The sequence below is a fragment of the Geotrypetes seraphini genome, chromosome 12, assembly GCF_902459505.1.
Source record: "Geotrypetes seraphini chromosome 12, aGeoSer1.1, whole genome shotgun sequence".
Taxonomy (NCBI): Eukaryota; Metazoa; Chordata; class Amphibia; order Gymnophiona; family Dermophiidae; genus Geotrypetes; species Geotrypetes seraphini.
In genome coordinates, this window is record NC_047095.1 from 45468867 (window position 1) to 45483909 (window position 15043).

Here is a 15043-nt window from a genome sequence, read left to right on the forward strand (position 1 = left end):
TTGCCATGGACGATTAAAAGATCAATGTACATAGTTTAAAAATGCACCTTGCTTCGAAGGGGAGCCAGTGTGGTTTGAAATATGTCATTTCATTTAGTTGCTGAGAAAAAAAAGTCTGGCTGCTACATTTTGAATAATTTGTAGTTTTTTCATATATTTTCTTTGCATCCCACATAATATATATGTGTTGATGGAGGGGATGCTGGAGAGAAGCACAGAGCCTGGCTATCAGTAAAGGAGAAGCAACATTTTGAAAACATAGATATCTATCCATTTTTCAAACTGGGACAAAAGAAAAGCGCAGTGGCAGACAAAATAATTTTCTTGCAGGGGTGTCCAACCTTTTGGCTTCCCTGGGCCGCATTGGCCAAAAAATAATTTTCTGGGGCCGCGCAAATGCTGCAGCAAGACAGAGGAGGGAGTTGGCAAGACGGTAAACACCCGGGGGCATCAGAGGAAAATACTGCATCGCTCTCGACCAGGGCCGCACAAAATACTTCACTTGGCCGCAAGTTGGACATCCCTCTAGTGTGTTCTAGTGTGCATTTTCGTTTGGATACTATTGTTGTGCATTTTCGTTTAGAGACCATAGGTACAATGAAAACCTCATATTCATCACTTACCTGTGGTTGCTTATGGGCAAAACATCAGCCACTATCCAGTCAGCCTGCTGGATTGAGGCCCAGCAATGGCTAATCCTAACACTTACTCCCCTTCACAAATAACTTCCAGATGCCTTAGAGACCATTGGCATCCAAGTTAAGCTATTGTTATGATTTTTAGGGGTTTTGGTATGTAACATATATTGTATTCTGTTTGAAACTAAGTCAATAAGTCTACAAAATCCTACAGGGAGGATTGTTGTTGGTCAGATTGGCTGCATTCTAGGACCATTTTTAATTTTTTACCAATTTTTTCCTATATCCTTTCAATCTCTATATTCCTTCATTTATCTGAAATTCTTCTCATGTAATTCAATTAGTGAACAGTGTCACATTAGTAGAAAATAATGTTCTATTGGGAATTCTAGGCAACAAGCCAGTGTATACTAACATTCCTCAAAATAAGATGTTATTTGGAAAACTCTTCCCCTTAGAAAATATACATTCAAGAATAAGAATATAAAACAAGAAAATTTATAATTTCCTGTTTTCTGTATCAAGTAAAAGATGACCTAAAATAAAATTATTGTTGAAAACTATGGCCCAAATGGTCATTGAAAATAATTATTTCAATTTTGAAAATTTGACATTCCTTCAAACAAAAGGAGTAGCAATGGGGGCCACTGTTGCCCCCACACTAGCCTGCCTTTATATGACACAATTTGAAGAGTCCTTTGTTTATAGATCTTCATTCTTTCAATTTGTCATATGCTGGAAAAGATTCGTCGACGACGTGTTTTTTGTATGGGGAGGTGATGTCGATGATTTAAGGAAATTTTTAGAAGATATCAATCAGAAAGATCCTAACATTAAATTTACTTATCAATATAACCAACATCAAGCATCATTTTTAGATATTAATATCAGTAAATATGATAACCAAATTTCCACCTCCCTGTACAAAAAACCGTCTGATCGAAATTCACTTTTACAATATGGAAGCTTCCATCCAAGAGCTTTAAGAAATGGGATTCCGGTAGGTCAATTCCTACGTTTAAGAAGGATATGTTCAGATGACCAAGATTTTAATAAGCAAGCTAAAGAATTATATGACAAATTTAAAGACCGTGGGTATCCTGGGAAAGTAACAAGAAGAGCTTGGAAAAGAGCGAAAAATTGTTATCGGCCATGGCTAATGTTGCCAAACACTAGAGAAACAACTAAACAGGACACAGTTTGTGTCTTGCCCTATACCGGCAGTAGCAATGCGATTAAACACATCATTTTGAAATACTGGCCAATACTCCAATGTCATCCATCGCTGACTCAAAGGCCTAAATTTGCATTTTCGAGGGGCCCCAACTTGAGAGAAAAATTAAAACATAATAATTCGGATATTGTCACAACTACCAGGATGCCACATCAACCATGTAGTAAGTGCCGGGTATGTAGTCATGTTATGAATGTTACTCAAGTGCAAATACCGTCATCTGCAGGTCGATGGTTCAAACTAAACACTGACACCACATGCGATTCTAAAGGAGTGATTTATTACATTCAGTGTCCTTGTCTCAAAATATATATAGGACAAACAACTCGCAAAATCAAAACCCGCATTATAGAGCACTTGAGCAGCATTCGCACTGGACGCATCTCCGCCCCCCTAGTTCCTCATTGGCTGAGTGAATCACATACGCTTGAAGACTTACGATACACAGTATTGATTCACATAAAACATTTTGAAGGAGATCTTTCTAAATTATTAATTCAGAAAGAACAACGTTTTATATACAATTGGCATACACTTACCCCAGAAGGTTTAAATTCCGAGATCGAATGGTCATTAATATAAAGGATTGCAATGAGGTTATTTTTTCTGGTTGATCTCATATCCGGTTCGGTCTAATATAGCTTTTCCGGTTCTCTTCCCTATAAAATCATTGTCCTGGGCTCAGAGCTTCAGTCTTCCCAATACTTTGGTTAGGTCCAGTCCCAGTGAGCCAGTAATAGGTATGTAAATTTATTGAATATATTGATAATATTTTCACGATTGAATAGATATAACTACATTGTAATTAATTTAGACCTTTTTTAACAATAGTTGAGTTAAAAATACGTTGTTTTTATGTATTTCTTTCAGTATCAATGTCCCTCGCTGACGAAGACACGAAATCTGGGTCGGGGGGACAGGGACCATAAGTAGAGAAAAACACAGAGTGAAAAATTTTTTTAAGCTCACATAACACGGTTCTTAAAATTTCTCAACGAGGTTTAACATTACCAACAACCACCTGGCGAAGATAAGTATATTATATACAATAGCAATTTGTTTATATAATAATGGTGGTTTGGGGACGGTGAAGGCGATGATGGTCCCCTTGTTAACCCCGTTTTGGTGACATCACTAAAAACATTGGTTATAAGGTCTGAGCACTTCACATTTAAATAAGGATATTAATTAAGTCATAATTTATTTATAAATTAGAGCTGTGATTATTTAAAATTATTGAAGATTCTCATCACAGAATATAGTTATTTATTCCTCCATAGATTGCTTGAATTACTAAAATAAAATGAGACATTTATATACCACCTACCAAAATTATCTAAGCGGCTAACAATCAGGCACTCAAGCATTACCCCTACCTGTCCTGGTGGGCTCACAATCTATCTAAAGTACCAGGGTCATTATTTATTTAAACATTCATATCCCTCATAACCAAAAACCTATGTAGGATACAAAAGAAAACACAGAAACATAGGTGAACAAACACACCCTGATCTTAAAATACTAACATGCAATTCTTAAACTTCTCCAAAATATACAATCATATAAGTTATTACAAAAAATAAAATAATGATCTAATTTTTTAAAACATATGGAGGGGCATAATAAAAAAAACCCATGTTTAAGTCCCTTTTTGGCCTAAGGTGGTAGGCACCCAAAAGTCAGCAGCAGAGAACATAAGAACATAAGAATTGCCGCTGCTGGGTCCATTCTCGAAAAAAAGTCCAAAATGTGGGGGTTTTATAGAATGGCTTACCTGAATGTTCAGGCGTTTAATCGCCCAGACCGCCACTACGTCTATCTTTACAACATAATCCTGACCAAAAATTTGCCCAAGTCCCAAACGCCCAAAACAAGATCTTTTCGCCTAAATATGATTCTCTAACTGGCCTCTGTCATAAGTGCTGATTAGAGAATTGGGAACATATTCCCCCCTCCCCACGAAGACTAAAGCAGGAGGATGCTGAATCCCTCCTGCCGGACATCCCCGAAGCTGCCAGCAATGATTGCTGGCAGGAGAGATGCCCAATCTCTTCTGCTGGACACCCCCCCAAACCCATGAATGATTGCTGGCAGGAGAGATGCCCAGTCCCTCCTGCTGGACACCCCCCACCTGGGCCAATTGAAATCTTAGGTCACTCCCAGTGCATCCCAGAATGCACTGGGAGACAGGCCTAAGATTACGGTTGGTCCAGGAGCCTAAGGCCCCTCCCAAGATTCACCAGGAAGGGACAGTCCCGCCATTCCAGTGAACACGAGCTTGCTGGCCAGATGCAGGAAGGACCCGTCCAGCCATTTAATAAAGGTTAGGGTGCTCTAGGTGGGCTCTTCTCTCTGGAAAAAAGGAGGCTCAGGGGAGATATGATAGAGACCTTCAAGATCATGAGGGGCATAGAGAGGGTGGATAGGGACAGATTCTTCAGGCTGAAGGGGACAACAGGTACGAGGGGGCATTCGGAGAAACTGAAGGGAGATAGGTTCAAAACAAATGCAAGGAAGTTTTTTTTCACACAAAGGGTCGTGGACACTTGGAATGCGCTACCGGAGGAAGTGATCAGGCAGAGTACGGTACAGGGATTCAAACAGGGATTGGACGGATTTCTGAGGGATAAAGGGATCGTGGGATACTGAGAGAGGTGCTGGGATGTAACACAAGTATAGAAAGCTAACCAGGTAATAAGTATAGAAACCCAATCAGGTCGTGCATGTGCAAGACCGGAGGGTTAGGACTTCGATGGGAAGATAGGACTTCAATGAGAAACCAAGGTGGCAAGGGAGCCCCTTCTGGTAATTCAGACAGGTCGTGACCTGTTTGGGCCGCCGCGGGAGCGGACTGCTGGGCAGGATGGACCTATGGTCTGACCCGGCGGAGGCACTGCTTATGTTCTTATGTGTCTGGTGGGGGTAGGCTTGGGGGTTCCAGGCAGGCTACCTTTGGGGGATGGAGGGTGTCCAGCAGGAGGGACGGGCATTCCTCTTACTGGCAAACTTTCATGGGGTGGGGGGGTGTCTGGGCATCCATCCTGCAGGCGATCATTCGGGGATTCGGGGGGGGGGTGTCCGGCAGGAGAGATTGGACATCTCTTCTGCCAGCGATCATTTGGGGATTCGGGGGGGGGGGAGGAGGGTTGCCTGGGCTGTTAAACTGATCACAGCAACTACAATCAGCTCAGTGGCAACCCGATTGGAACTTATACCTGTTTTGACTTCGTCTAAGTCGAAAATTTATAAGTTCCTTCCAGGCAACCTCGTCAAACTTTTGATTATCGCTGCAGGATGACTATGTTTGGTTGGCCCACATCCCGCCCACATCCTGCCCTAACCACTCCTCAAAAAACGACCCTTTTTGCTCTGGATGCACAGTGGCAGTCAGAGGCCTAAAATGCCTCTAGATACGTCTAAAAACTAATTTCCATTATTGGCACTTGGATGACCTGTCTCTTAGGTCAACCAAGTGCTGACTTAGGTAAGTTTTTAGATGTATTTTTGTTTACTGGTGGTTGGTTTTACTATTTTTCGTTGTCTGCTATTTGTAACACTTGGTCTTTCTGGACTTAATACATTGATTTACCACCAAAATGGGGAAGATGTGGCTCACTATTAGAGCTGCTGCCTCTGCACCCAGAGGTTGTGAGATTAAATCCCAGTGCTGCTCCTTGTGACTCTGGGCAAGTCACCTAATCCTCCAGTGCCAACCACTCTGAATGACAGCCTTGAATGTCAAAGCCACAAATAGGCAGTATACAAGTCCTCATTCCCTTCCCAATAGAAGTATATAAATATTGCTTGCACAAAGCCACAATAGAAGTTTCTACCATGGACCGGCAAGGTAAATGCTCCAATGCTCATAAGAATTCTATGAGCATTGGAGTATTTGCCTTGCCGACCCGTGGTAGAAACTTCTACCATGGCTTTGTAAAAGCCAACATAAAGTATTAAAACAGGCGTGTCTATATCCACCTCATGTTTTGTATATCTCCTGTATGTTCATGTTTTTCTTTCAACGTTTCAAGGATTACATGCTTGTTAGCATGCATTTTAATTTGCTGAAACTTTTTTCTTCTCAGGTTTTCATATTTCCATGAACGTTAATGACCAATCTGTCAGTCCAGATTAATAAAATCCAAGCAAACAAAAGATGTAATGATAACCAAGATATATAATTTGTATTTTTGTCTTGCCTTAAAAGTAATAAATGTATTTTATCCCTTTCAGTCCTAGTTGCCAGGAACTGGCAAAATATGTTATTTCTTTAATGCCGTGGAAAAGGCACAGTAAAAAAGGACTTTTGTACAAGTATTTTTCTAGAAAGAATTTTTTTCTTTTGTCATCATATTTACATTCGTGCACATGCGCACGCAGTCACACACACACGCACCCATATATATATGTGTATGTATGAAATGTCATAGTTACTTATACTTGACATCAGTAGAAATTTTGATTTTGTTTCTACATTATTTACCTCCTCCTACATTATTATGTGTACACGTGCACACACATAAAGCTATCTACTTTTGTGCGTACACAAAACTTGGAGGAGTTAAAAAAATCAAAATTACGACTGCTTTCATGTATAATTAATCATTACATTTCACACACATTGGGGGGTTGTTCATGGGAACAGAAAAGGTTGGAGGATTTTTTAGGGGCTGATATGCTATGTACTACTTACCTTCAAAAGTCAAATAAAACTTTCCTCTGTCAAACCACACCAGGGAAGGCTGCTCACTCTCTGTGGCCAGGAGTTGAAGCAGGAGGGGGAGTTTAAGGAAAGGGAGAGAGAAGGACACAGTGTGAGTCACAGACCAGGTTATTTAGCTTAGTATGTGGCAGGGAAAGGCACTGCAAGCCTTTGATGTAAAGGATAAGGAGGACTAGGAGGATGCAGGTTATTTTGGAATCGTTAAACAGAAGCAGGTGGGAAAAGCACAGAAGGAAGCTTTTTGTTAAAATGCATTTCTTTTCTGATATAAATGGAAAGAACAGGATATCTAACATGCAGGTAATCAAAGTAAGCTTTAACAATATGGAGTGCAAAACCGATCGTTATAATGGTTAATTCCAAAGCAAATTATACTCAGACATAAAACACTGAAAATCCATACACTTTCAGAACCAATTCCATTCAAAAACAGAGATGCCTTTTAATAAAATGCACCAAGCATTGAGGCCCAGATTCTTCAACCGGCGCCGATTTTATAGGCGCTGGTAGGCACCCATACCTCTGTTAAAAATACCTTCCAAATGGCATTTTTAACCAAGACTTGAGGCGTATACTGGTGCCTAGAAAATCGGCACCAGAATCATGCCTACGTAGGCGCTTTTTAGGCTGTCGAAAGCCAAAGTAGGCAAGGTCAATGCTGAAAGTGGAGTTAGGTGGCCTAAAGCAGTCTTTCTCAATACGCGGTACGCGTACCCCTAGGGTTGCACGAACCACTTGTGGGGGGTATGCAGCGCTGGCGCTGTATGTCTCCCAACTTCCTTCTGCTGTCATGTACACCCGTCACAGACGCTGTATGTCTCCCTTCCTTCTGCCATCGCGTATCTCCCGCCTTCCTTGTCTTCTCTCCCCAGCCCCCCTTCCCCTCAGCAGCAGCAGCTCACAGTGTGCTTTTAAGTTCTCCTCACAGCTGCCGCTATTGTTAGTTTAGCCACAGTTCCATCAGGCAGCCTTGGAGCCTTTACTAGGCTGCCCGCCTCTGATGATGCAACTTCCTCTTTAGTCAGAGGCAATCCAGCCTATCAAAGGCCCTGAGGCTGCCTGAGGCCCGCGGCTAAACTAATGCTTGTGGCAACTGTGTGGGGAAGTTAAAAGCACACAGTGAGCTGCCGCTAGGGAGAGGATAGGTACTGGAGAAAGGGAGAAGGGGTACTGCTGGACATGGGGAGAAGGAGAGGTCCTGCTTGATAAGGGGAAGGGAAAGGGAAGGGAGAAGAGATGCTGCTGAACCTGGCAGAAGGGGAGGAGAAGGGAAAGGTGCTGCTGGACTTGAAGGAGAAGGGGAGGGAAAAGAAAGATGCTGCACGCTGGAGGGGATGGTGAGATGGTGCATAGGGAGAGAGCATATTAGTTGTGAGTGGGGTTGGGGGGAGGGAAGGAAGGAAAATTGTTGCAGGATGAGTGAGAGTGAATAAAGAGGAAAAAATAGTATGGAGGAGAGGGAGAAATGGTGCATGGGGAGAGAGCATATTATGAGGGATTAGGGAGAGATGGACTGAGGGGATGGGAAGAAGGGATGTCACACTTGAGGGAAGGGGCAAAGGAAAAAGAGAGAAAGCATGCAGGAAGTATAAAGTGTTGGACTCATGGAGAGAGGGGGAGGGATGGACGGGGAGTGCAGAAAAGTGGGAAGGAGAAATGATACACTCAGGGGAAGGGGGAGAGGGCAGAGAGTAAAAAATTGGACTCATGGAGGGAGAGAGAAAGCGATGTTGGTTGGGGAAGGAAATGAGGACTGGAGGAGAGGAAGCGTGCAAGAGGCAGACAGAAAGAAATATTGGACTGGTGGAAAAGAGGGAGAAATGTTGGATGTGGCAGTAGAGAGAGTGGGAGAGATGCACCCTGGATCTCTCTCTCTTTCCCCACTCCCTTTGCAGCAAGGGAGGGAAGAAGAGAAGGACTATGAGAGAGAGAGGGAGACATGTTGTCAATGGAGGTGGAGGAGAGAGGAAGAAAAATTAGACTCATGGAGAGACAGAGGGAGATGTTGGTTGGGGAAGGGAATGAAGTCCAGAGGAGAGGAAGCATGCAGGAAGCAGAAAGAAAGAAATATTGGATGCACAGTCAGAAGGAAGTGCAACCAGAGGCTCATGAAATCACCAGACAACAAAGATAGGAAAAATGATTTTATTTTCAATTTAGTGATTGAAATGTGTTAGTTTTGAGAATATATATCTGCTGTCTATATTTTGCACTATATTTGTCTATTTTTCTATAGTTGTTACTGAGGTGACATTGCATATTTTAAAGTCATCTGCCTTGACCTCTTTGAAAACCTCTCAAATATAAATGATAATTAACATTTTCTGTGTGTACAGTGTGCTTTGTGGGTTTAAAAAAAAAATTTGTGGTTACCATCATGTATTAATAAGATTATATTGTGTGTATATGAAAATGGATGGAAGAAACTGCATTACAATTAGTACTATTATTAAAGGGGTGGGGTCTGGGGTTGAGCTTGGGCAGAGGGTACTTGGTTGATATTTGTTAGACTTAGGGGGTATTTGGCTTGAAGAAGTTGAGAAACACTGGCCCAAAGCACCTATGTAGGCGTGATTCATGTGAACATAGGGGGCAGAAAAGCCTAGCCTACATTTCTAGTGTCTATATTTCATGTCGGCACGATTCTGAAACCGGCACTGATGCATGATTGACACATGATCAGCAGCCACTTTTAAGGCGGCTGCTGATATTGGTGCCGGTTTGAGAATCCGGGTCTGAGTGTATTAACTAATACATAGTGCTCCCTAATTCATATGCATAGTGCTCTATAATTCATGTGTTAACTTCATACCATGTTAAGGGCAGGAAATGGGTACCGACTGCACATTGAAGTTGACACACATTATTTTGTTCTGTCACTGGTAGTGACAGCATAAATACACTTGCTTTCTAAATAGGAGACAGTAAAAGAGTAATTCTATAACTGTGCATCTACATACGAGTATAGCTAGTGCAAAACAAGTACCTATACATAGTATGTAAACTTCTTTGATTATAACGGTTACAATCATGTCCCATCCCCTTTCTCTTGTTACCCAGAGAGTGCCTGATTGGCACCTATTCTTAGGATTACCAGATTTTACTATAGTAAAATCCCCCCTTCCCTCCACCTGCCGGTTTCACCAATCCCAGCCCCGTTATGCCCCAGTCTCACCCCCAATCTTACCCTAGCCCCGCTCCCTGCTCTCGTCAAGAAGGAGGAAATCCGCACATGCGCGTATGTCAAGTGATGACATCACGCACACGGCATCCACGCATGTGCGGATTTCCTCCTGCCTGACCCAATTTAGAGGAGGCTTTACAAAAACCCAGACAAAGTGCCGGGTTTTGAAATGTCGTCCGGACTTCCGGACATGTCCTCAAAAGGAGGTCATGTCCGGGGAAATCCAGATGTCTGGTAAACCTATCTATTCTATATAGGAATGTGGCAGTGGCATGCGGTCAGGGCCCTCAGGGGATTTGCCCCACCCCCTAAAGGCCCTGAGGGCACTGCTCTGAATTGGACTGGTTAAGCAGACAACAGACAGATGCAGCTTAGCCAATCAAATTCAGATCAGTACTTTCAGGGCCTTCAGGGGGTTCAGAGAATAACCCAGTCCAAGAACCCTGCTTTTTTTTAGTTTTTGGGGGGTGTACCTTTTGTTTGATCAGTTTGCCTGGTTGAGTAGGCTGACTTCTCAACAAATCAAACTGCATCAAGCAAAAAGTAAAAAAAAAAAAAAAAGCAGGAATGTAGGCACCTACTTTCCTTTAAGGAAACACTAGCACAACATGCTTTAACATGTGTTACAATTGCACAAAGGGAGCAATTCTACAGTTGGGTGCCTCCATTTGGGTTCCCCTAGGACAAGCAGTATATTTGATAAAACAGCATTTGAGTGCTCTGGTTCTACTATAGGAAACTAACATAACCTGAAATTATCGCGCCTAATATTTAGATGCCCCTGTTACAGTAGCCACAGAGCTGGCTTCAGTGCAGAAGCCTAAAAGCAGCAGGGATACCGAGTAACTGGAAGCCCCACCTATGCCTCCCTCTTGCATGGGGGGAGGGACTCGGTCACCCGAGTGTGACACCCCCGATGTCTAACAAGAGAACAGGGGCAGAGAAAAAGGCTACTGCCTAACCTTTCCAACAGACCCTGCCAAGGCCAAAAGAAGACTGCACAGGCTTACTGCCTCCACCTGCTGAAGACTGATAACAGACTGGTTCTAAGAGGGACTGCACAGCCCACTTGTACTGTTAGAATTCAATGTGTTCTCAGTCTCTACTTGCTGGCAGAGGAGCATAAACCCATCCGTCTGTGCTGGTCTGGCGAGATGATAAAGAATGGAGGAATTCTACTTATGACACTGTACATTGAGTGCTATTTCCATACCAAATTTTCTTTGCAGAAAAGCATTCTAACAGATGCAAGGCACCGAAATGGGGCAGAAGTGACAGGTCCATGTGAAATCATACTTAAGTACCTATTTATGGAATACTGTCTATGTGTTTCCGCATGGATCTGTAAAGGGGGCATGGGCGAATTAGGGGCATTCCATTAAAATATGTGCAGCATTATAGAACAGTGTGGATTTGCACTCAACTTGCGCGCCGAGATTTATACCCGATTTCACTTGCTGTAACTCCTCGAGCCCAAAGTTGAGCATGGACCCCAGCGCTATGAGAGTTTTATTACTGAAATTCTATTTTACAAATATTTGTATTTTTTTACTGTATTATTGTATTTCGCTGATTGTCCAGCTCTTGCCTAGAACTTTTGGTTATGGCGGTAAAAAAGAATAAAGTTATTATTATTATTCTACACAGATTGTTGATCCCTGAATGCCTGTTATAAGATACGGTTAGGCAATGAATTTTGAACGCTATTTACTGAATCCAGCCCTAAGTTAGGCATGCCATTACAGAATAGAACTTAGGCACCCTGCTGACTCTTTCACAAGTAAGTGTGCATTTAAACGTGCAAGTACTAGTATTCTAATTATTTACTTACTCACAAAGAGTTTGGCACAGTGGTTAAAGCTACAGTCTTAACACCCTGAGGTTGTGGGTTTAAACCCATGCTGCTCCTTGTGACCCTGGGCAAGTCACCTAATTCCCCATTGCCCCAGGTACATTAGACAGATGGTGAGCCCACTGGGACAAACGGGAAAATGCTTGAGTACCTGAATAAGTTAATGGAAACCATTCTGAGCTTCTCTGGGAGAACAGTATAGAAAATGGAATAAATGAATGTGGGCACCTAGATTATAGAATTGACCTTAAATACACAGTTAATATGAGCAAACTATTTTACAGGGCTGCCCAAGTCCGGTCCTCGAGATCTACTGGCAGGCCAGGTTTTCAGGATATCCACAATCAACATGCATGAGAGAGATTTGCATACCAAGAAGGCAGTGTAGGCAAATTTCTCTCATGCATATTCATTGTGGATATCCTGAAAACCTGGCCTGCCAGTAGATCTCGAGGACCGGACTTGGCCACCCCTGATTTTATGTATCTTAACAGTGCTTTTAATGTATGTAAATTAGTTTTGAGCATTTCAGTGCAAAAACAATGTTAATGTGGTAATCAGAACATCTCTTCACCTATTAGCACCCTGAGCTGTACTGCGCTAATTATAGATGAATTTATGCCTTACTTGCATGTCATTAACATCGAGTATGCGCGATAAACACAGTGTTAACACGCTTTAGTACAGTGGCCTCATGAAGTGTTACTCTTTCAGTGGGTAATAAACAGAAATATGTCTCAATGCAATCGTTCCTTTTTGATCAAATATATCATGATTTGTTAAACATCTATTCTTTGTTTGAGAAACTGTCATGCAATTTACTGCTAGTTTCCCTTTCAGTGCTGTTCAGAACTGAACCACGTCAATAGCTTTTCTCGATGCACAAATTAAATTGGTGGTTTAGAATGCTGATGAATTTTTCAGGTATTCTGGTGACATCATGTTATTACAGTACTTTAAATTTCTTGATGCTAAGGGTTAGTACGGTACCTGCAGGTGTTTCGCAACGCCTTTCAAATGAGGGCAGTTTGTCAATAAAAGTATCGTCTTCCCATGTCATTAATCAAGGGAATATTTGAAAATAAAAACAAGAAGAATGAGAAAAATTGCAAATGAAATCAAGCCGTTAGCTACAGTGACAAAAAAAATCAGTAAATAATTAAAATCAGGATGGGAGGTGCTAGAATTTAAACTATCTTTCAAGATACATCAATAAATAAATAATGCTGTGATTACAAGAACTTAAAAGCAAACTAGCTTCAAACTCCAGCCATGTGATGCTACCAGAAAGTAAAATCTATCCTCCCATAATTGATTTATGGGTTGAACTATAACATGCATTATGCACAGTTTGGAGATGAATCAATAATCTATAGTCCATTTTCAGGGGACAGAACTGAATTTTCCCTAATCTGCCCAAATATCTTTCTGTTATAATGTTCTAGATGCTCAGCATTAACATTGGTTGGACATTTTGTAAAATTGTGGCCTTTTGACATAGCAAAGTTACTCACCTGTAGCAGGTGTTTTGAGGGCAGCAGGCATATATTCTCACATGCAGGTGACGTCATCCACAGAACCCGGTATGGACAGTCAAAAGTGTACTGTCACTTTAAATTTTAAGGACTGCCCGTACTGTATGCTGCCCATCTTCCCTCCCTCAAAACTTTTCAAGTGCGACGAACAACATAATTTACCATTACAGCACCCCAAATCTGGAACTCCTTGCCCTCCTATCTAAGGGAAGAACCAAATATTGATAAATTTAAAGGACCATTAAAAAGCTTCCTCTTCAGAGACGCTTTTAATCCACAATCTATAAAAAGGCAGCTCACAACTAACTTTCCCCTACCCTTATGTGTTATCCTTAGATGGCTTCTTTTCTAAAATTATTGTATTTCACCCTCTATCCTCTTGTTTTCCGTTTGTCAGTAGGTCTGGTTTTGTGTTTTGGTTCTCGTTATTTATTTTAATTATATTCCCCCAATTTAATTGTATTGTATATCGCCTAGAAGGTTAATAGGTGATTAATCAAATTTTTTTTTTAAATTCTTTATTCATTTTCAATCTTACATCAAGTGTACAAACAATAAAACAATACAATTAAACCCATGCTGGTGCTTTCCTGTTTGATGTCGGCTTGTGGGACCTGCATTTCAGTAAGATAGCTAAGAAGCCAACTAGGGGAGGTGGGAGTGTTGTGAAAAAATATGCCTGCTGTCCTCAGAGAACACTTGCTACAGGTGAGTAACTTTGCTTTCTCTGACGACAAGAAGGCATTATATTCTCACATGTGGGACTCCCTAGCTGCCAGGATCATGCCTCTAGGAAGATGGTTATAAATAACAATCATGAACCTGGCAAAACCCTCAGGATTGGAGGGAAGTTGGCATCTAGGTAGAGAATAAATTTTGCAGAACTATTTGTCCAAACAACTATCCCTTCTAAAATGATTCTCTAGACAGTAACAGGAAGTGAAGGTATGGATTGAGGACCATGTGGCTACTTTACAGATGTCCTCAATAGGTGTAGAATGAAGATGGGCTACTGAGTTGCCATGGCTCGAACTTTGTGAGCAGTGACACACCCTTCAAGCGTCAACTCAGCCTGAGCATATGTGAAGGAGATAGTCTGCCAGTAAAGCTGAGATGGTTCTCTTGGTGATAGGGCCTCCAAGGTCTGTTAGGATTGAAGGAAACAAACAGTTGAGTGGTAGTTTCATGAGGTTTGGTCTGATCCACGTAGTAAGCCACTGCACATTTTCAGTCCAATGTGTGGTGCCATTTCGCCAGGATGAGAATGAGGTCTCGGGATGAAGACAGGTAGAACAATGGACTGGTTGTGATGAAATTCAGTGATAAGATTTGGGAGGAACTTTAGATGAGTGTGGAGTATAACCCTATCATGGTAGAATCTTGTATAGGGTGGATCTGATACAAGTGCTCGAAGCTCAGACTCTGCGTGCAGAAGTGAGTACGATGATGACCACTTTCTAAGTAAGATTTTTGCATGAAGTGAAGAGAGGCTCAAAGGGAGGCTTCATCAATATGGAGAGAACTACATTGAGGTCCCAGGTTATATCTAGGAGGCTTGAGTGGGTGCTTGGTATGGTACAGATCTTTCATGAATTTGCAAACCAAGAGATGAATGATTTCTTGTTTAATGGAGAATGAAAGGTGCCAATGACACTGAGATGAACATGCGCCAAAGTGGTTTTAAGCTCAGAATTAGAAAAGTGAAGTAGGTAATCCAGAACTGACGGTAGAGGACAAGAGACTGGATCCAGTGTGTGAAAATCACACCAGACAGAGAAGCGAGTCCATTTAAAATGACAGCATCACTGTGTAGAAGATTTTAAGGAAGCTTCAATGATAGCTGACACTGGTACAGAGAGGGTGAAAGCATCTACTTG

The 15043-nt window shown here is 41.8% G+C and overlaps 1 protein-coding gene across 12 annotated transcripts in view; it reads right to left on the reverse strand.

The window, feature by feature from the left end:
• SGIP1 (SH3GL interacting endocytic adaptor 1) overlaps window positions 1-15043 on the reverse strand; it is a 216527-nt gene that overhangs the window by 46871 nt on the left and 154613 nt on the right. For 8 of the 12 annotated variants that reach the window (XM_033917198.1, XM_033917191.1, XM_033917195.1 and 5 more), the window contains one exon: window positions 12622-12678. The exons of the other annotated variants lie outside the window; for them this stretch is intronic. In XM_033917198.1, coding sequence (XP_033773089.1) covers window positions 12622-12678 — 57 coding nt within the window. The remainder of the gene's footprint in view (window positions 1-12621; window positions 12679-15043) is intronic. 12 annotated transcript variants of the gene reach the window in all.